Source organism: Uranotaenia lowii, chromosome 2 (assembly GCF_029784155.1).
Source record: "Uranotaenia lowii strain MFRU-FL chromosome 2, ASM2978415v1, whole genome shotgun sequence".
Taxonomy (NCBI): domain Eukaryota; kingdom Metazoa; phylum Arthropoda; class Insecta; order Diptera; family Culicidae; genus Uranotaenia; species Uranotaenia lowii.
Window position 1 is genome coordinate 59,772,651 of NC_073692.1, and position 22,753 is coordinate 59,795,403.

General features: G+C 36.8%; 2 protein-coding genes across 3 annotated transcripts in view; both read right to left on the reverse strand.

Annotated features, from left to right (window-relative positions):
- LOC129745601 (myosin-VIIa) overlaps window positions 1-11,507 on the reverse strand; it is a 116,844-nt gene extending 105,337 nt beyond the window's left edge. The window contains exons 1-2 of one of the 2 annotated variants that reach the window (XM_055738768.1): window positions 11,440-11,507; window positions 9,463-9,855 (exon numbers count right to left, since the gene is read on the reverse strand). The gene's annotated coding sequence lies outside the window, so the exon portion shown is untranslated. Of the gene's footprint in view, window positions 1-9,462; window positions 10,521-11,439 lie in introns of those variants that run through there. The other variant, XM_055738767.1, reaches the window with a different exon arrangement.
- A 9,969-nt stretch (window positions 11,508-21,476) lies between these two features.
- LOC129749681 (uncharacterized) lies at window positions 21,477-22,753 on the reverse strand. Its single transcript, XM_055744728.1, has 2 exons — window positions 22,645-22,753; window positions 21,477-22,273 (listed from the first exon to the last, which is right to left on the reverse strand). The coding sequence occupies exons 1-2, from the start codon at window positions 22,715-22,717 to the stop codon at window positions 21,516-21,518; spliced, it is 831 nt and encodes a 276-aa protein (XP_055600703.1). The 5' UTR covers window positions 22,718-22,753; the 3' UTR covers window positions 21,477-21,515.

The window sequence follows — 22,753 nt, forward strand, 5'->3', positions numbered from 1 at the left end:
GTGTCGCGCATTTTGGTCTCGAATCTAGAGGCCACGCTTCGTCACGGTAGAAAACATTTCAAGAATAGAACTGACTGCCCCTGATTGTAGGACCAGCACCAACACCAACACACACACATCAATACGTTACGGTAGCCCCATCATCGTTTCGAAGTCATTATTTTAGAGCTGGAAAATGGACGGGGAAAGAGTAGCGCCCCGTATTGAGTACGGGAAAAAGGTACGAAATAAAACTATAATAATAATCGACGGACGGGCTAAAACCTTCACCACACGAGAATAATGGTCTGCTGCCTGTATGTATGTATGTATGTGTGAAGGTGTAATTGTGGTTCTAAATAGACGTGCAAAAGAATGGAAAGCTCCGGTGTGTTTAACGATTCCGACTGGAAAATATGGGAAACAAAACAACAACAACACGAGAAAAAGAAAGAATACAACAGACAACGAACCCCAGGTGAATGGTGCGCTCAATTATGAATGTACTGACTTTGGATATCTAGTCCTACCAACCTGTCTGTACCAAGTTGTGGGGAAGCCAAAAAAAAAGAACGATCCAAAAGCAGTCGATACTATCACCTGATGTGGCTATCAATTTTTTTTTATAAATTTTGTAACTCTAGCGTTTAACATGGAGTGCGCCAAAAAATGACAATTTGTTGAAAAATAAAAAAAAATTCTCTTTTTGCCCAAAAATTCATGTAGCCGACAAAAATGACAATTTGTTGAAAAATAAGAAAAAAATTCTCTTTTTGCCCAAATATTCATGTAGGGGAGATGGGGGCATAATGGACACCTTAAGGAAAACGGTTATTTAACCATAGAAAATAGCTATAATATGGAGGTTACATTATTGTTTCGTGTTCAGACACTTGAAAAGCCTATTCCCTAACGGTCTGAAATGTGAAAAACTAGATGAAAACGTTAAAAAATGCATTTTAAAAAATTTTGCCAAAAGTTGAAAACCAGCCACTGTGGAGGCATAATGAGAACCCCCCCCCTGAGGCAGTATGAGCACCATTAATCAGAGCAAGATGTGCGTTTTTGCCGGGGAATCTAGCAGCGAATTCAATTCGATGAAGTCAGGTGAGTCATAGATTCATCAAACAAAGCAATAACAAAATAATCTAGGTCTGTTTGTAGAATACAAACAATTCACGCACGCTCATACATTAAGTGCTTTGTTCGGAGGATGATGCTACTAGCCGTGAAATGTAACAATAAAAAAATCGATCATGAATTGTGAATGGAAAAAAATCACCTCGAACAGAAATCTAACTCTAGTCTTTTGATTACCTCTCCGACACCTTACCAATAGGCTAAATCGTCGGATGAAAACTAGTCAAGGTGTGGCGTGTGTGGCGGCAATTTTAATTCGCTGCTAGGTTCTACGGCAGAAAATGCTCATTATGCCTCGATAATATGGTGCTCTATATGCCCCTAGTCAAAAAATTTAAGTAAAAACGTGTTTTAAAATTGATAAAAGTGAAAAATCAAAAATTTTATGATGGTAAAAATTGAAAAACAATGTGTACATCATGTTGCAGTGCGTACATTATAGATCAAAGTTATTTTAAGATCATAAGAGCTTATTTCGTGGGGCTCAAAAATTATAATATTTTCGTAACTTGAGAACCAAGCCAATTTTTTTCTAAATATCTCTGTAAAGATGATAAGGAGATTCCTTTTTTTTGTGAAAAATTAATACTATAGGAAGTACGAAACAAATCCTCATGAAAATTTATTTAAGAAAATACGTACTTTCGTAGAAAAGCGTAGTGCTCATTATGCCCTGGGTGCTCGTTATGCCCTCATCTCCCCTAGCCGTAACAAAAAAAATCCTTTTTCCCCGCATGTTTTTTTTGTTTTTTTAACAAATGATTTGAACGAAATTATATTAGAATTTTATCAAGCAGACTTCAGAGTGAAATAACTTAGTTCAATCCTCAAGATAACTTTATTTATGTTTCCCTTTTTTCTCAGAAAATCTATACATATTAAAATTAACTTCTATACATATTAAAATGAACTAAGACTCGAAACTACTGAACCGATTTACGTGAAACTTGACAGGTGAAGGTTTTTGAGACCGGGGAAGGTTCCTATAATAGCTTGGGACCCCTTCCTTTCACTAAAACAAGTCCTCATAACTCGATAACTGATCATGCAAAAAGAATCAAATTTGGCATGGGAGTGTAATTTGGTACGATATACACACAAAATTTTCGAGGCCGGAAATTAGCAAAATTTTGCTCAAATTTGACCAGCTAGAAACTTAGCAATCAATTTAGCAATATTTTTTAACTAAAATTTTAGCAAACGAGTACAAAAGTTAGCCGCCGCAGTTTTTACTCAAATTTCTAGCAAAAACCGGAGAAAAAGATTACCCGGATCCGTAATTTCATGTTTCTTTATTTTTTCTCTGGAGAATCAGGGGAATGTTTGAATATTGAATAAAATACATAAATTTCATTCACTTATAATTTATTTTTCACATTTTTTATATTTTTTTCACATTTTTCCTATTCTGGGAACGCACCTACTGGCGAGCGAAATGCCATGCCACCTTCGTCAAAGAAAGCACCGGGGTGTTTGCCGGATGCAGCTTGTTGAATTTCCAGTTGTGGTCCTTCTTCATTACCGGCCTGTGGCGCGCTTCATGTTGCGGTTTTATCCTGGTAGAAAAAAAAACAAACACACAAATTAGAAATTGAGAAATTATAGAATCTGAACACTTTAAAATCAGACCTTACCCTGTAAGCATCCGGTGTCGATTCAGCTACCATTTCGTTGTGGAGTTTGCCACCACAAGAACCATCAGCAACGAACATCCGGAACCGCACTTAATCGCGACAGCTTTTTATTTTTCTCCCTACTGGCGCGGCGGCTGGTGTCTGTGAACAAAGCGGCTGAAAAACCTTCGTTTTACTAAAATCAAGTAAAATGACTTTTTTTATTACTAAAATCAAGTAAATTTAGATTTTTGCTAACTCAACAGTAAAAAAATATTTTTGCTAACGGGAAGTAACAGCGAAATTTTGCTAAGTGGAGCCCCGAAAGTTTTGTGTGTACGATGTTTTTATGATGGTTCGGAGGAAAAGCCTCTACAGCTTGGAGCAGGCGGGTCGTGATTGGAACCAGCAGCGATTCGACGATGAGATAAGAAAGCTTGGTTTCTATCCGTAGAAGAGTTACTGCTGAGTTTACCGGTCCTGCAAGCGAGGAATCACCGTTATCCTGTACGTGGATGATATCGTGATTGCCGGAAATGACGTTTCAGAGGTTATCTGTATCAAATCCGAGCTTGGAAGGGTATTCCAGATGAAGGCTCTCCTGGAGGTCTAGACTTTCTTGTAAATAACCATCAAACGAGACTTTACCAAGAGTAACATCGAGATTTTGCAAGCAGGATACGTCAAAAGGTTCTGCAACGATTTGGTATTGCCGATTGTAATTCTGTTGGCACACCGCTCGACAGCATTGGTATTCCGCAGAAACGCGAACCAGATCCGCTTATTGGATATCCAGATGCAGACTTTGCAAACGATTCCGATGACCGGAGATCTGTGTCAGGCTACGCATATATGATCTTTGGGAATCTTATTTTGTGGTCAACGAAACGTCAGCAGAGGGTCAATCTGTCATCTACCGAAACTAAGATAGAGGCCCTTTACCATGCAGTCAAGGAAGGTTTGTAATTAACTAACTTCCTGGGTGAATTGGGTGTGGTTAGCACTCCTTTCAGGTAAATGGAGGACATTATCGCTTCCATCCAGTACCTGTAAGAGGCACGGTCCCATCAGCGGATGAAGCATCTGGACGTGAAGTATGCATTCATCAGGGATATCGTAAGTAGCGGTCAACATCTCTACTGAGGATCAGCCAGCTGATGTGTCCGAGAAGGCGCGACCAAGGGCGAGGCACGCGAAGCTGTTCAGCATTCTCAGTTTACGAATTGAGGGGAGGTGTTGGAACTTACGATTGTACTTCGGTTCCTCCGGCATCCGATAACAGCAGCAGAAGATTTCAGCTGCCACGAGCAGAACCAAAACAATGTTTGTTTGGTTCCTCTTGCTATGTCAAAATCGCAATTGATGATTGCTGAAGCCTAGTCCACACTAGGCAACTTGGACTGCGATTTCGGTTGCTGAGATTTGTTAATGTTTACATTCGCACTCGTCTCGTTTCATTTCTCCCGACAAGTATGGGAGACCTTCATCAACCAAGATGTAAACATAAACAAGTCTCTGTCGTGACTGATGCACATTTTATTCCTGGATCGTACTTTTTAAAAGACTTATCTTTTCTTTTTAAACTCAATTAATTGTGACTAACCAGAAAAATAATCCGCGCTTCTCAACATTCCTTTACTAACTGACTTTGACTTCTTCCTCGACCGATCCCGAAGCATTTACTCTCCGAGAAATAGCCTATCACAAACACATACTCATCTCAACTTTAGCGTTCTTTTCCATGCAGTTTCCCATTACTCTTGGCACTCATTTGTCTCGTTCTATGTAATAGTTGCCAGTATTCTAGTTCGTATAAGAATCGAATTTTCAAATGGATTCGTAATTATCATAACATATTTTTACATTTTTGTTATAAGTGGTCTTTTTCATTGGCATTATGATTTTTATCATTATTATAACTGTCTTACTATCAATATTCTCTACAGTCTCAGCAACCGAAATCACAGTCCAAGTTGCCTAGTATGGACTAGGCATGAGAACAATAGGATGGTGATGGCAATGACAGTACAAATGTTTGCATCATCACACGATTGAGCGAGACTACTAAAACTAGGTTCGTGGTAACACAACAGTGTTGCAAGAAATTCTGAATAGACGTAGCAAATTACTCATTGAGGAATGAGTACTTTCCTGATTAAGGAATTCGAGAATGGAGAGTGACAAATAGCTATCACTAATATAACGGGTAGTTATTTAAGGAATTGACAAAAAATGTCATAAATGAAACTGTGTTAACAGATATCAGCGATCATTATTACGTAATTTTATCGATAAGTTTACGACAAGTTAGCGAAAAGTTTGAAGCGAACTTACGCAATAAACCACTGCACACCCCATGAAGGCAAGATTATTGCTCCATACAATAATTTGAAAAAATAATGTTCATCATCTTATAAAATTGAAGCAAAAGTAAAGAGTTTTGCCCCTGGAATACGTTGGACCTCTGGCAGTGAAAATACGAAGTAAATTTGAACGAAATCCGAACAGCCTTTACCTCCGTGACCTTCCAAAGCACACCTCCAAAAGTCTACAAACCTTGTAAGAAAAAACTTAAAAAGAGTACTACAAAAATCTGTTTAGAAATGCGAACTCGAAAATTATGTGGAACTGTCTAAACTCTCTATCAGGAACTTTAAATATAGACATCCAAGAAAATAAGTTAAATAACGAAGGAAGACTTATTGAGGATCAGCAATTAGTCGCTAACGAAATCAACGATTTTTTCAGTAAAATAGGGCCCCAGCTTGTCACAACGATCACTAGTCTAGGTAACGTCAAGAGATTTGGAACACTTTTGCCACAACAGAACTCGAAATTCCTTCGACCTGCAAGTGCACAAGAAGTGCACAATATATAAAAGATCTCGACTAAAATAAAAGTGTAGGAGCTGATGGAATTCCCGCTCATTTCATTAAGCGACACTATAATTATTTTTTCTGAGTTGATCAAAGATGTTTTCAATGAAAGTCTATTAAATGGAAGATTCCCAGATTGCCTCAAAATTGCGAAAGTTGTCCCTGTCCATAAACAAGGACCAAAGACAGACCCCAACAGCTATCCTCCAATCTCAATTCTGCCAGTCTTGAGTAAACTCATTGAAAAAATGTTAGTATCACGCACTACCGACTTTCTTTAACAAAATAATATACCCTATAAACATCAATATGGATTCCGCTCAGGTTCAAGCACCACTGCTGTGACTTCTGATTTGTTTTCTCAAATATACCATACACTAGAAAACAAAAAGAAAACTGGCCTTCTCTTTCTGGACCTTAAAAAGGCATTCGACACAATCTACCACACGACCCTTTTGAAAAAATTAAACTTCTATAGGATTCGTGGAAATGCGCATTACCTCATGAAAAGTTATCTGTCAAACAGAAACCAGTAGGTGATATAAAACTGATTTGAGAGTTATCTTTGCCCCCTTAAAGTAGGAGTGCCTCAAGGGAGTAACTTAAGCATCTTGCTGTTCCTTATCTATGTGAATGATGTGCCTAACTTGCAGCTCCACGGAAAACCCAGCTTATTTGCTGATGATACCTGCTTACTGTACGTAGAAGAAAATTTTAACAATATGATCCATCTCATAACCGAAGACATGAAACTCCTCCAAGAATACTTCAGCGAAAAAATGTTGTCTCTCAATCTATCCAAAACGAAACACATGATTGTAAATCCGTTTCAATCTGCTGGCACTGAAACATACGAGCTTATTGTTCATTCCGTTAAAAAACGAACAAGTAATGGAATTTACATATCTTGGTTTGACGATCGACTCAGCGTTAAGATGGACACACCATATACAAAAACTGAAAAATGAAGTCGTTACAGCATGCGGACTCTACTGGAAAATGAATAGCTTCGTACCCCAAAAACAACTTTCCATCATGTACCATGATTATGTTCAGTTCAAATTTCCTGGTACCTGGTATTCATCTGGGGAGCCGTAGTCAGAACAAGACTCAAACCTCAAGCTCAAAATCGTTGTTTGAAGGCCGTATACAGGCGTCCAAGACTAAATCCTACTAGGAGTCTTTTTCATTAAGCAGATGAATTTACTCTGCCAATCAATGCATTGAGAGAACTCCAAGCTACATCTATAATCCACAATGTTCTACATAACCCACTTGCACATCAAAATTAACAATACGATCGTCCAGACCACAGATATCCTCTAAGATACCAAAGCAGCTTGTATGTACGACAACCCACCACCGAAATAGCTAAGAAAGCTTTCACTTACTACGGTAAAATCTGTTACAATCAACTACCTGCGGACATACGATCTGAAAGAAGTAGCACCAAATTTTAAAATTTAATTAGAATATTTCATCCAATAAGTTAAGCCAACAATCCGTACTCCAGTAGCCTGCCAATCAGCGTTCCCTTAAAAGAGAATTCTCTCACTGAGAACGCATGAAGTCCCTGAATCCACATCGCCTGAATTTGATAACTAAATAGCACTAATCCCCATGCAAATATTATTATCTTCTCGCCACCAGCCGCCACCGCTCATCACCACCCACCGCCTCCACTCACCGCCTCCACCCACCGTCACCAGTCACCTACGCCAAAAAACCTTTTAATAACAAAGTATTTGTTTCTAATATCAAAACGAAAGTGAAAATGGTAAAAGATAACATTGTAACAACACCATTGAAAAAATTAAAAAAAAATTACTAACGAAACGTAAGCCGCCGGTCGTGGCCTAGAGGATAGCGTTCCAGTCTTCTAAGCCAGAGTCCATGAGATCGAATCCCGATCACGGCACATATAGTACTCTTTCTGTGATCTGGTGGTTTTAGCATTTGTTAGATGCTAGCCATAATATCCTTGAAAGATGTACGCCTTAGAGTTAAGTAAAATTAGATCTCTTCAAAGAAACATGAAGTTTCACTGAGATCCTATATGTGTGTGTTCGTTTTTTTAAAAATAATTTAAAAAATCCAATAAAGTAGTGATGAGGAGGTTTTATGCATTTAGGAGAAATGGCTTTAAGAATGCTACACTCCCAGGGGCTTTTCCTTGCTTACACAAAAAAAAAATCCAACAAAAATTAAAAATGTTTTAGTTGGGAGTAATTTTTCGAAAAGCATTTTTTTAAACACAATGACAAATCCAAGATAAAAAAATTTTTTCCATGCAAAAGCTATTTTTAAATTGATAATACTTTGGTAAACATCGATGTATTTTTGCAGAATTTTAAAATAAGAATTTTTTTCAAAAAACTAGTATTCAAAAATTTTTCTATACATTTTTGTGGCATTTTAAAAACTAGTAGTACATATGCAATCAACGGAGATATCTATAGAATCTATCTAGCTATCCTGTGTTCGCCCCACAAGCGGAAACTTGTAGTGCATTTTTATGTTCGTTCGCACTGAATGTTTCCGCTTGTGGTGCGAACCCCTCTTGGCCTAATATATGTGGTGGTAGATGCAAATCTATCTGTATCTACCACTTCACAGTTGTTGGCACGTGCTGAACAAAAATTTGGTATGAGATGATAATGCTTCTAAATAAATTCAACCCGCACATTTTCACCTGCTTTCATTTCTTCTATCTTTCTATCCTCCTATAAAATTTAATTATCTTATGATGTTCTTATTTAAAAGGACATCGCTTTCCACCGATAAAGCCGATAAATCTCTTTAAAAAGTTACCTTTTGATTTTTCAATTAAATAAAGATAGAGAATGACCAAATCCTCTCAAAACAAATAAATATGCTGGGCTATTTAAAAAAAAACTACATATTTTCATTTATAATCAAACCTTCTTGTCGCTAGAACTAACTTCACAGATTCTCTTAGGACCCGAAGAAAACCACCCAGCATTCCAGTGAGGGATGTATTAGCTGTTATGGACTTGGCCTGTACGTTAGAAATAAGCTTATTCCTTAAAGCTATCGATTTTCGTTTAGAGTTCATTTTATGTTCATACTTCTCTATCTATTTCTTTTTTTTTTTTTTAACAAAAAAAGTGATGAAATAGATTTAAGCAAACAATTGTAAACAAACAAAACGATTTTGGCTCCTTAAAGTCTCAACGTGTGAGCCGATTTGAATTAAAAAAAAAACAAAAAAATGTAACCAAAATCTTTGTCATCATTTCTCCTTAAAATAAAATAATTTCTACCCAAAGTTGATTGATACATTTTATAACTTTGCTCCCGAAACGAATGGTGTGGAGCAGCGAAAAGTGGCTGTTCCTACCAAGGTTTTGATCGGCTGACTGGGAACAACACACAACAAAATACACTGCGGGGAAAAAGTTCCACGTATGTATCTGGTAGAGGATAGTTTGGTATGGTGTGGATCTGGTCCGGTTGGTCCAATCCCGTATGTGCTTTTCAGGCCCACCGAACGAAAGCATGACGACGACGACGACGATGGCTATATGGTATGAATGCAGCAATGGAATGGGACGAGACGGGACTTTCATTCGAGGTGCGCTCTCCAGGTTTGGAAACAGAGAAATTCTGGTCGCAGCAAAAGTTGAAGGCTCTGCCGCAACCATCTTTGGGTCTTAAAACGAAAGCAGCTCATCGAGTAAGATACAATGTGTGGTTGGAATCAGGGGGTTTTTTCACTCCTTTCTACTAGGTGGATACTGATGGACCACTTTGGGGTGAGAAGTGCAGAGCTCGGTAGAATAAATGAAATTCATGAATTCGAGCAGAGTAATTTTTGCGATGTACAAACTTACCGATTGAGTAGATGAGTGCGCTCGGCGGTTTCCGATGTTCCGCTATAGTTTTTGGGCCACGAAGGCACTATGAGCGATGATGAGGTATGTGTGGCTCAAATGTTACACGGTGTCCAATTACCAGCGATTATTTGATGTCAGATAGGAGGCGAATTTTCTTTTCTGTTGCACTGGAATTTCGGTGGTTGTGCAATTCTGGCTAATTCATTAGTATCATCAATTGGCACTATGTTTTATTACACGATCAACTCACTCTCACTTTGAACTGCTATTGCAATTTCAATTTTATAGGCTTACTCCCTTTTTTCTGCTTTTGAGCTGTTTAGACTTTCTATATACTTAACTCTTCTTAACTTTTCTCCACCTTTCGCATTTCTCGACTTCACTCTTGAACTTTATTTCCAAAGATAAAATGCCGTTAATTACACTCACACATATCCAGGCGCTGGTGGAAAAAAGCAGCCAACAAATATTTTTCTCCTAATTTGAATAAAAATTTTCTTCTTTCTTTCCACTCTTCGGCAATCGCTCCAGCAATCGAGAAACGCACACACACCTGACCCGCACCTTATCTCTAGAGCGATTCGACCCCACTCGTTTCAGCCAAATTTGTCACAAGATCCACTTTCCAATCAGAACTTTGCGCAATTTGCAACTATTTTTTTGCCTTCGCAATATTTGTTCGCGCACAGAGAAAAGCTTTCCACTCAACCAGAAAAAGAAAATGGATGAAAATCAGACGAGAGTACACTCCACGTTCAGGAAAATTTTTCCTCTACACGTATGATCCAAGTACGGAGCCCTGCTTGAGCTGTGCTTTGCAGTCACCTGGTTCTGCTGTCTTTTCGATGGGACACTCGATGTCTCACCCCGAAAACCAGGCTAGATTAACACCATAACGAAATATCTCTCCTCCCCCAGGGTTGTCACTCTGTTCCTCACCTCTTCTGTCAAACAGAAAGAGAAAAAAACAGGACTTCAATATCTAGGGCGAGCACTAGTAATCTTCCCGAATTCCGTAGCCACCGAACGAACACGATACGTGTGCGCAACGTAAGCCAGCTCAACTCCTACTGAATGGCCGATCTGGTCACACTGCTGGCTGCAGTTAGGCGACGAAGCTCCCCGAATGGAAGAGCCATCGCCATCGCCAAGCAAGAGTTTCCGCAGAGTGACTTGGCACCGGCTGACTGAAAATTACCAACACAGAAAGGATAAATGGCTCAAAAGCTTTCGTATCGCTGGAGCTTTCGATGAAAAGTTAAACTGCAGTGAACATGCCACCCAGAAAAAATGGCAACACTGCCCATTGAAAATAATCATTGGAATTAAAAATTAAAATTAAAAAACTGTTGTTTAGTAAATTGGGAAAAAGAATTCTTCTACCGGATATAAGACCTAGTTCAGTTAAAAATTAAAATTGAACTTAAAATATTCTTTAACAATCAAAACAAACTTTGTTTTTCGATTGTGGTGATTTTCAAAGTTCAAATAAACTGCACAACATAAACACCCACCGGCAACAGGTGAGAGGCACTCAATCGCTCACCGCTGCTGCCGCCATTAGTACAGGTGTTTTCAGTCATATTCCCATTACAGGGAGTGCTCCCCTCAAATTGCAATATCTAAATAGCGCCAGTCACTCCAGCGCCAGCGCACACCTCTAGAAGGGCGCCCGGCTTAATCCCAGAGCCCGAATAATGTTCGACGGTTAGTTTTGCTTCACGCATGACAGATCTAGCTGTCAGTTCACATCCGGTCATAATACAATCGAAACAGGCTCCCACAGCCAGTGTCAGACTTTATCACTGGGAAGCACATTCTCCCATATCGCACTGCACTGTGTGCTAGAACCATCATACATATATTCGACGGGAGACTTGCGTGACACTAAATTTATGCTAACGAAGTTCCACGCTGGACACACCGTCACGCATCGGCGAAAGTATTACACCTATAACAAAGCCAAGAACCTACCGAACAGTGAGGATGGAAACGTTGCCGCACGGTGCACCGAGACAAAACCAACCGGGGAACGCAAAACGTCGAACTGGACTGACGATGCAACGTAACAGGTAACAGGTAGATACCTAACACACCGGTTCGAGCCGGGCACTCAGCGTCAGCCAGGTGAAAATGTGATAGAAAAAACACGACGTTCCAGTAGAGAGTAAAAAAAGCTTCTCGAATCGATCGGTACACGAGAGCCATCTAATGGTGGACATCAAAAGTTTCGTTAGCTTTTCGAAATGAGGCTCCTCGCTTCACATGCGTTGAAGTCTTTTGTATTTTCTTTTTTCTTGAAAACAGGAAACATGCGTCAATTCGTGTTTTCTACTAATTTATCATGGAAACAAGTCTGTTGGTTGGGGTGGTCCAAAAAAAGGAGAGATTCCGGAATAAAAACCTTGGGACTGAAGTCATTTCTTGGCATGTCAGTAGGTCTCATTACAAATTTCAGACCATTTGATTAACTCTAAGGAGGCGCAAACTACAAGAAAGATTGAAGGGCTCTATTTTGCAAACAACCATCATTTGGAACTTCCGTTTTGCGAACTGTACTGATATATCAGGGCAGCATAGTAGCAAAATCACACTGTATAGCATAATGTATTTATCTCTTTTTTCGAAGATGATGGAAAGTATTAGAGAAACATGAAGAATCAAAGAACGAAAGAACATAAGTCGTAAATATTATGAATCTTTCAAAAAAGATACAACGGCTCACCGGCAGGACTTGAACCCGCAATCTCCGCTTTCTCGTTAAAAAATACTTGATGAAAAACAATGCTGCTTCTACTGTCTATTTTAACACAATGCAGACAAAATAAGAAAAATCTCAAATGTTATAAATTCTATGATAAAACCCTCGTCTACAAATTTGAACAAAACAGTTTCGGCAACTCGAAGAAACTTAATTTGCTAATTTTGAACTTTCGAGTTCTTTAATGCATAGTGTTGTTTTAAAACAACATTCATCAAAATCCAAATATATCGAAAACGCGTGGATATTTTTGAATGATAAATTCACAAATAATACTTTAAAGATTAAAAGTAATAAGTTCATAGTATTTTTATTGCGATATTTTTATGTATGTTAGATGTTATTATGTATGTAAGATATAGACTAAAGTATGCAAAAAAATGCAAATATCAAATTTATTTATATTTTTTGAAAAAAAAAGTTTTTGGAAAAATGATGTTATTTCTTCAGATTTGCAAATTCTACCAAATTTGTTAATCTCAATCCATCACAAGCACCTCCCTGCACCTAATTAACAAAATTTGGAAGAAATTTGCAAAACCGTATTGGAATGAATTTGAAATTTCAAAAAATATTTTGCAACTTTGATGGGCCATAACTTTTATAAAACTCGAAATAACGATTTCAAACCTGTTGAGTTGTGTTGTATCTAATTAAAATGTTATTATTTCACTGTCAAGTATCGTATATTTTCATTATATTTTTGGAACTGGCCAAATCGAATTTGATTTATTTAGTGCCACAATGCTCTTTAATTTAAAAGAAAAATTAAAGGAAGATTTCTTAGAGCAAAAACATTTTTCTTGAGAAAAACATATCTGAGATATTACAACTAATATGAAAAGTAAATATTAAATATGTTTTTCGAACTGATGCCGTTATATCAAAACCCCGCCTTCCGACGGGGTTCATGTTTCATCTCATTAAGCTTAGCTTAGCTTAGCTTGATTGACTACTCACATCCACCTTTAAGCATTGAACCCGAAATGCTTTATTAAAATTTCTTAGTAAAAAATTAATAATGAACAATTCCGTTTAATTTCTTCAATAGGCTTTTGAACTCTTTATTGGTTAAATGGATTTCGAATCCCATGATCGCAGGCGTGGCTCAGTAGAACGAATTCCACATCGCCAATGGTTGCTACTCCGTGATTGACCGAGGCCACCAATTTTGTTCAAAGGTCAAATGAAAGGTGTCTGGAACTGACAGCACATTCACAAGGCCCAAACTGATGCTCTCTCTTTAATCATCAATAACGGCGCCGGTCACGTCCTAGTGGTCAATAGATAGATTGGAAAAGCGAGAAAGGGATGAAAGAACAATGTCGCGCTTTAGGACCGAGGTCACCTCTGCATCCTAGCAAAAAAACTTGGGTTGGAGCGTTGGGTGAAAGGATATGATCAGGAGACACTGTTGACTAGTGTAGCGATTTAGGTTTTCTACAATAAATTTTCTATGTTTTCTGGTAAAAATTCAAAATTTACTTTAAAATGATTAAAGAGATCTTGACCCCAATATTAAATCCTCATAAATTTCTCAAACAAAACTATCGATGAAGGAAATTATTTGTATGTATTTATAAAAAGTTCTCAGTTGAACTAGGAATATTTTTTTAAATAACAAAATCAATGAATTAACATTTACTTTCTTTTTATAAAAATGTTTTTAATTCAATTGAGTATTCGACATTTAGTTTATTTGTAAGATTGTTTAGTTTTGAAAAAAAAATCATTAAAAGAAATATCAAGCTAACATTCATTGGAGCCTTGTTTTTTTATCAAGTATAAAGAATGGTTTATAACATTCCATGTAAACTGTAACATGAAAAGAACAATGCTTTAAATTACTACAAGCCGTAACACGATTCACCGTTTTTAAACAAGAGTGAAATTTTCCTTGGATTGTGGAACTGTTTTAGAAAATTTTGTTTTTGACAAATGCCTCAGATAAATTCCTATCATGGTTAATTAAAACGCAAGTAATTGCTTTTCAATCTTTAAATGATAATTTTATCGAAAATAAAATACGGATCAATCATCCTTTTAAAGGACCCCTCGTTTGCTATGGGCGGTTGAACTTACGTAAATATGCAGGAATTTTTTCCTACCTTAACTACCTTAACCTTAAACACGAACTTAGTTTTTATCGTTATTTAGCCTTCAAAAGTTCGAATGAAGTGCTACATACCCGGATAAAGAATTCACATCAATACGCAATCTTCAAATCTTATTTGAGTAAGCAATGCTTTAGTTTGTTTAAAATTTAACTCGACCAAAACTGCTAAAAGAAAAAAAAAATACCTAAAAGGTCTTGCTCAGATGGATTTGCCTTAAATACCATTGTTCTAAAGAACGCAGAAAAAAGAACATAATTTATGAATGAATATCTGGGTGCGAAAAAGATCAAGAACCGAATTTTCATTAACTACATATTCCCATGTTGTGAATAGGAAATTATGAGAACACTAATCAAAAGATACTTAGCTTCGGTAAGTTGTAGGATGAATCGGATTTTTAAGACGTCCGGTATCAACCCTGCTTGCAATCCATTGTCGCTCGAACTCCGTCCGTACGTCGAACAAAGTAGTGCTAATGACCGGCTGGGATTGTTTCTTGATGTAAAACATTAAGACTGGGCTCAACTTACGTAATCTGAGATTCAATGGTAAAATCAAAACTGGAGCCATTTTCGATAAAAATCCACATTTTCACAAATCCACATTTCCACAAATCCAAATTTCGAGAAAAACTTTAAGAGCCCGATTTTTTTCGTCCGTCCGTCCCGAAACACGCCTACTGATCCGGTACATGTTTCATCTCATTAAGATCGAAAAACACATGGAAAAGAATTTCTGAGACTACCAAATTGACAATTTTTCGAAAAATGTAGGTCCATTTCCAGTTTTCTCAAGTTTTTAAGCTTCTTTCAGCTGCCGCTTTTGACAACTGCTTGTCAAACCAGTTTCGATAAGTAAGGGAGAATGAGGATACTTGGGATCCCTGGGGATTCTTGATTCCTTCGCTGTGTCTTGAAACAGTAATGTTTTACAAATATCAAATATTCTAGAAAAATGAGCCAAAGAGAACAAAACAACAATGCTGTTTTCTCAACGAATTTCATAAATGTTATTTTTCGAGTTAGTAGACTTTGTTTGAATTTTTTTTACAAAATGTGATTTGAAAAAGTGATTTGATTTATCATCACTTTAAATTAAAATGTTTCTAACATGAAAAAATTATTATAAAACTATTTATTCCAGTATGTCAATCGTTGTAGTATAATATGAACTTAATAATGTCATATTTTTAAAGCAATAGTAAACTCTCAATTTTTTAAGAAGAAGTTTTTCAAAATGTATGTTTGGGGTAGATACAATTGATCCCTAGAGTCCAAAAAAAAATTCTTATGAATGGATCGTGATCTCTGGTTATCATAAAATTTCTAATAACTGTTCAATAACTAATGTTGTCCAATAACTAAGACTAAAATTCTGTATTTAGGATAGTAAACAAACTTGTAGAATTCTCTTTGTCTGATACTTACAAACTGTGAAATGAGAACTAATGTGGCCAAAAATAGTCAATGAACCTGTTGTCATAGGCTTGCCAGATACTTTCAGAAAAAAAGCGGGACACAGACGAAAAATGGGCGACATTTAAGAAACTCTAAAACAAAGCTTAATTGTATTGCCAAACTCATACGTATACCATTTGCCAAAGTTATTAATTGAAAGTTTACTAAGGTTTTTTTAAACGTGGATTGATTTTGTTCCGTTTTTTTTTTTCACATGACTTCCTTTTTTTCTCTAATTATAGAAACTTTACAGATGACTTCTATTTACACGGTTTTTTTGCCATAAACACGGTTATTTTCCACGGTTCTCAAAAATTGACACGTTATTTGAGAAAAATATTCCAAGTCCTCCATGAAATCGGCAGATTTGACATCTCGTTCAAAACCTTTGTGTAGTAACAAATATATTTCAAATTTGTTTTTAAAAGTCAAAAACTCAAGAAATCTCTCATCATTATATACGTTGGTGATTTGAAACTCAAACAACATTTTCTTTATACCAATATTGTTTAGATTGCATTGATTGAAAGTGCTCCAAGAACGCTAAACTGAATCAGAATTTTGTTGTAACTTTAGGTTTATTCAGTATCGTCTTATGTGAATTTTGAAAAATTGATACTTAATTTGAAAAAAGCGATGGGTATTCGAAAAAAATTTTGTTGTTCATTTTGAGAAAATAGTTTGATTTTTCGAATATAAGTCAGTAAACTTTGCGAAAGTTTTCCATGAAAAGAAAAGCGGGACATTTTGAGAAAAAAGCGGGACGGCGGGACATTCAACAAAAAAGCGGGACATGTTCACTTCCATCTGTACCGTTGAGCCGTCAACACGTACGCCGGAGCATCGTATCGTTGCTGTGTACCTGCAGGAACATTTTACATTATTTATTTTTTTTCCTTACCTGTTTTTCAATCAGCACTTTTCAGTGCTAAAATTATTTTCATTTTCTTTTATTCATATTTTCTCTTTTCTTTCCAGCATGGGGAAGTCATCGGCTGGCTCAAGGGCTGGTAGAAAGCGTATTGCCGAAACTAATTCAGGTCCATCGCCCAAAAAAGATGAAATTTCCAACTCATTCGATGTCCTTCATAACATCGGTGATGAGGAAATATTCATATTTAATTCTGATAAGAGTACTAAGAAACCTTCTTCTTCTTATACTCTTAAAAACGAAAAGATTCCACCAATAACGGTCACGATTCCTGACTTCAATGCCTTTCGAAAAGAAATCGTCACTTCCGTTAAAGATGTGAAGACTTCTTTTCAGATCGGTCGAAGGGGAACTGCTCGTATATTGGCGGAATCTTTTAATGATTTTCAAAAAATTTTAAATTATTTGAATAATAAAAAACACCAATTTTTTACGTACGACACTAGAAGTGATCGTCCATTTAAAGTTGTTCTTCGTGGTCTCACCGGCGATCAGACACCGGATGAGATCACAGCTGAATTAAATTCTTTGTTAGGTTTTTCTCCAATTCAAGTAATTCAAATGAGGAAAAGAACCAACACGAATAATACCAGTAGTGTTGGTTTTGCTCCTGAACTTTATTTGATCCATTTTAAAAAGGATCAGGTCAATAATTTGCAAATTTTGGAAAAGGCTCGTCTTATGTTTCATTGTCGAGTAAAATTTGAACCTTTTCGTAAATCCCATACCAATTTTTTACAAAATATTACGCAATGTCGTCGTTGTCAAGCTTTTTGTCATGGCACTAAAAATTGTAGAATGAATGCCAGATGCATGTTTTGCGGCTCATTCGATCATGAAAAATCTAAATGCCTTTTTGGTGGTGATAAGCCAAAAACAGAATTTTTTAAGTGTGCGAATTGCGCAGGTAATCATTCCTCGAATTCTCTAGAATGTCCCGTTAGGGCAAAAATTGTTGCTTCTAGGAAAAATCCCAAAGTTTCCAGAAAAGTTTCTTCTCCTCCTTCCTCTTTTTCGTCTTCACACGTCAGACCGGCAAACAACCTGCCTGTTCGCAGTCAGCCTCGGCCTACATTGGAATCACGGCTGGGTAATACCCGAAGTGATTTTAATGTTACCTGGGCTGATTCTGCGCCACAGACTCGTTGTTTATCGTTCTCAGAGGTGGTTGAAAATGGGTTGCCCTCTCCAGGTTTAACTAATAAAAATGGGAAAAAACCAAGTCTCAACGTTCACGCGAAGGCTTGGGAAAATCCCCGAAATTCAAATACTTTTTCTTCTCCTTCATTTGCTGATCCTAACAATTTTGTTGATTTGGGTGAGATTACTGAGGAAAAATTAAAATTTTTGCATCAAAATTTAATGGAAATGATGCAACTTATGTTGAAAGCAAATTCAATGTTTGAAGCTTTCCAAACTTCTTTTAATTATGCTAACAAAATTATTATGACTTTACGATTCCCTCATGGATCCAAATAGATGTTTAAATATTATGAATTGGAACGCTAGATCTTTGCTGGCTAACCAAGACGAGTTCTTTTTATTTTTGAAAACTCAAAACATACATATTGCTGCCATCACTGAAACTTTTTTAAAGCCAGACAATAACTTGAAAAGCAATGCTTTCTTTAAAATTTTACGAAATGATCGACTTGATCGACAAGGTGGGGGTGTAGCTATTGTCATCAATACTCGTCTCAAATTTAGACTTCTTCCTTCTTTCAATACAAAAGTCTTAGAAACAATTGGAATTGAATTAGAAACTTCTATGGGGAAAATTATAATTGTTGCCGCATATTTGCCTTTCCAATGCAGCGGTGAACAGAAAAATTTTTTGAAGGGAGATTTACAAAAACTCACCAGAAATAAATCTAAATTTTTTATTATTGGTGACTTTAATGCAAAACACCGATCTTGGAATAATATTTCATCAAATTCAAATGGGAATATTTTATTTAACGACTGCTCTGCAGGTTATTATACTGTTGAATATCCTAATGGGCATACTTGTTTTTCTTCAATTAGAAATCCCTCCACAATTGATTTGGTTCTAACGGATTTAGGCGAGCATTGTAGTCAATTAGTTACTCATGCGGACCTCGATTCAGACCACCTTCCAGTAACATTTTCTTTATCCCAAAGTCCCATTGAAAACCCTTTAAAATCAACTTTTAACTTTCAAAAGGCTAACTGGGAGCGATATATGAATTTTATTGAACGTAATTTAGATGTAAACGTTCCACTGAATTCAATAGAAGATATTGATTTGGCTGTAGAAAATTTGACAACTGCAATAGTCAATGCTAAAGCCGCTTCAATACCTAAAGTTAAACATAAATTCAATCAACCTTTGATCGATGATGATCTTCAGTTTTTGATACGACTGAAAAACATTCGTCGACGCCAATATCAACGTACTAGAGATCCTTATTTGAAATTAATTTATTGCGACCTTCAAAAAGAGATCAAACGTCGTTTAAATTTCATTCGTAATGAAAATTTTGCTAAAGCAGTAGAGGATATAAAACCCTACTCAAAGCCATTTTGGAAATTAACTAAAATTTTGAAAAAGCCCCAGAAGCCAATTCCTACTTTGAAAGATGGGGATAAACTTCTTTTAACTAATTCAGAAAAGGCTCAAAAATTAGCCCAACAATTTGAGTCTGCTCATGATTTTAATTTAAACGTTGTAAGTCCAATTGATGCTCAAATTTCCCTAGAATTTGATGATATTCTTTCTAAGCAAAATGTGTTTGAAAGTTCTTGTGAGACAAATATTGATGAACTTAAATTGATTTTCAAAAAATTTAAAAATATGAAAGCTCCAGGGGAAGATGGGATTTTCTATATTCTTCTTAAAAAGTTGCCTGAAAGCACTTTAAATTTTTTAGTTAAAATTTTCAACAAATGTTTTCACTTGGCCTATTTTCCCAATAAATGGAAAAATACCAAAGTAACTCCAATTTTGAAACCTGGAAAAAGTGCTTCAGAGCCTTCAAGTTATCGACCAATTAGTTTGCTTCCATCTTTAAGTAAACTATTTGAGAGAGTTATTTTGAATAGAATGATGATTCACATTAATCAGAATTCTATTTTCCCTGATGAACAATTTGGTTTTCGTCATGGACATTCTACTACACATCAACTTTTGAGTGTAACTAATATGATTAACGCTAGCAAATCTGAAGGTTATTCAACTGGTGTTGCTCTTCTTGATATTGAAAAAGCTTTTGACAGTGTTTGGCACAAAGGTTTAGTAGCTAAATTAGCTCGATTTGATTTTCCTGTATATCTCACCAAAATTATTCAAAATTATTTGACTAGCCGAACCTTACAAGTAAGCTATCAAAATTCATGCTCTGAAAGGACACCCATTAGAGCTGGTGTCCCTCAGGGCAGTATACTTGGGCCAATTTTATACAATATTTTTACTTCCGATCAGGAAATGTACCAGAAGGAAAAGGTAGAAGATTATTTGCTGATGATACTTTGCTTTCAGCAAAAGGTCGAAATTTACGGGTGGTACGCAGTAGATTGCAACAAAATTTAAATTCCTTTTTGAATTACTTGAAAATGTGGAAAATTTCTCCTAACGCTTCCAAAACTCAACTTATTTTATTTCCCCATAAGCCAAGAGCAAACTTTTTAAAACCTAATGAAAATCATTCCATAACTTTTAATGGGGTTTCATTAGAATGGTCTGATCACGCGAAGTACTTGGGACTCACACTTGATCGGAATCTTACTTTTAAAAATCACATTGAAGATATTCAATCTAAATGTAATAAATACACTAAATCTCTTTATTCTCTCATCAACAGGAAATCCCGGTGTCTGCGAAATAAGATGCTCATCTACAAACAAGTTTTCCGACCAGCGATCATGTATGCAGTTCCGATTTGGTCTAGCTGCTGCGAGACGAGGAAGAAAGCCATCCAGAGGATTCAGAACAAAGTTCTGAAAATGATTTTGCGGCTTCCACCTTGGCACAGCACCGAAGATCTTCATCGGATTGCAGGCATTGAATCTATCGAAGAGATGGCCAATAAAATCATCTCCAACTTCAGAGGCAAATCGATGCAGTCTTCCATCGCAGAGATTCGTTCTCTTTATGTTTAGTTTAATTTTAAGATAGTGTTTAGTTTAAGCGGGACATGTCCAGCTTGAAAAATTGAAAAAATAGACCTATTTTGTGTTATTTTTTCGGAAGAATCTAATGAAGGCTATTTGAGCCACCGCACGCATTGGTAACTCAATTTCCCAACAATTTTTAAATAGTTCAGAAAAAGCTTGTTGGAGTGTCTCATTCACTTTATTGTGTGATTATTTTTTTCAGATAAATCAAATGGTGGATATTTGTGCCACCACACACATCGGAAAATGGAGTTATGGGCGTATTAACCTAAATTCCCCGACGATTTTCAAATATTACAGAAAAAAAATGTTCGGACTTTAAGATTTTGAACCAAGTGAGACATATCTAGAGTGATTTTTTTCTGAGGAATCAAATGAATGCCACCGCACGCTTACAAGAGTTATGGCTGATTTTACCCTCGGTTGAAAAAACTGAACCAAACTTACTTATCAAAAATGGATTTTCCAAGGAATCGAATGAAGGCTGTTTAAAGTGTTTGAGCTTCCGCAGGAAACGGAAAATCGAGTAATGGCTGTTTACCTTTAATTCCCATACACTTGGTCAGAGGTCAAACTGTATTCGGAAAATGAACAAAAATAATCCCGTGAAATATTGTCATAAATAATAGCTCTCGTTTTATTGCTTCGCTTTAATTTTCATCCTCTCCTTCCGCCTCAATGGCCTTCGACTTTTTCACCACTTTCACGATCTTAGTTTTCCCGTCGGAAACAACCGTCTCCTTGGCCGACAGGAACGCCTTAACCTTGGCCAGTTCTGCATCCAACAACAGCAGGGCTTGCCCCAGCTTGGAAATATGGTCGTTACATCCGCAACTATCGCCAAAGAATCGAGCCTCAGCCGAATCGGTAGTCCTGGCCTCCGACAACGGTTTGTGAATGAAGCTCAATACGTCGGTCACTTTGCTGCTCAAAAAGTGAGCCTTTTTCTGTTCCTCTTCCTGGATTAGGGTGTGAATTTTGTCCACGGTTCCGGTTACCTTCTCGATCACGTGCTCCTTCTTGTCGGTCACCTTCTCGACCAGTTTGTCCTTGGGATGGAACTTTTTGGTGGTTTTCCAGGTAGTTTTCCACGTGGTTGTAGGTGGATATGGAGTTGTGGTGGTTGTTGTAGTTGTAGTTGTCGGTGGCTTATGAGTGCAAGGGGGCTTGTGATGGTAAGTTGGTGGTTTGTAGTGATTGTAGTAAGCAGGTTGAACTACAGGTGCTGGCGGAGCAATTTCGTACTCCAAAACTGGGGATACATCGTAGTAGTAAGGCGCATGACGCTTCTGTTTTACAGGACCATGGTTGTGATTGTGTCCGTGTCCATGATCGTGATCATGATCATGATCGTGATCATGGTCGTGATCGTGATCATCGTGATGATCCGGATGGTGATGACGTTTAACTGTATTTGGAAAAAAAATCGATAAGATTTGTTATATAGCTTGTTTTATAAGTTGAAATGAAGCAATTCTAATTTAATTTGGTCTAGAACCTGTCATGTTTTTATTGAAACGCAGATTTCTTTGTTTAAAGGTTTAATGCAATATTCAAAATTGAAAAGAAACAAAACATCCTAAACGAGTCTTCATAAAAGTAGAAAACTTAATAAAAACATTCTATCTATTTTTTTATTCCACTTTAAAATCTTTTCACTTTGACATTTTTCAACGAAATATTTCAATCCTAAAAGATTCAAAAACTCCAAAATGAAGAACTGATATGGTAAACACTTTCTTGTACTGAGATTATGAATGAAGTGTAACAATAACTTACCGAGTTTGGATTCCAAACTAGCACTGCAGACCGCGCAGGCGATAAGTATCAGTAAAACGATAAACTTCCACATTTTGCTTGGTAAGCCACTTGCTCCTCTCAGTTCAAT

What these genes read in the sequence shown, in the direction of transcription:
- LOC129749681 (XM_055744728.1), bottom strand. Translation starts at nt 22,717, where the DNA reads ATGTGGAAGTTTATCGTTTTACTGATACTTATCGCCTGCGCGGTCTGC. An exon ending in TAGTTTGGAATCCAAACTCG is followed by an intron (nt 22,274 to 22,644) that starts GTAAGTTATTGT and finishes TTCCAAATACAG; the next exon opens with TTAAACGTCATCACCATCCG.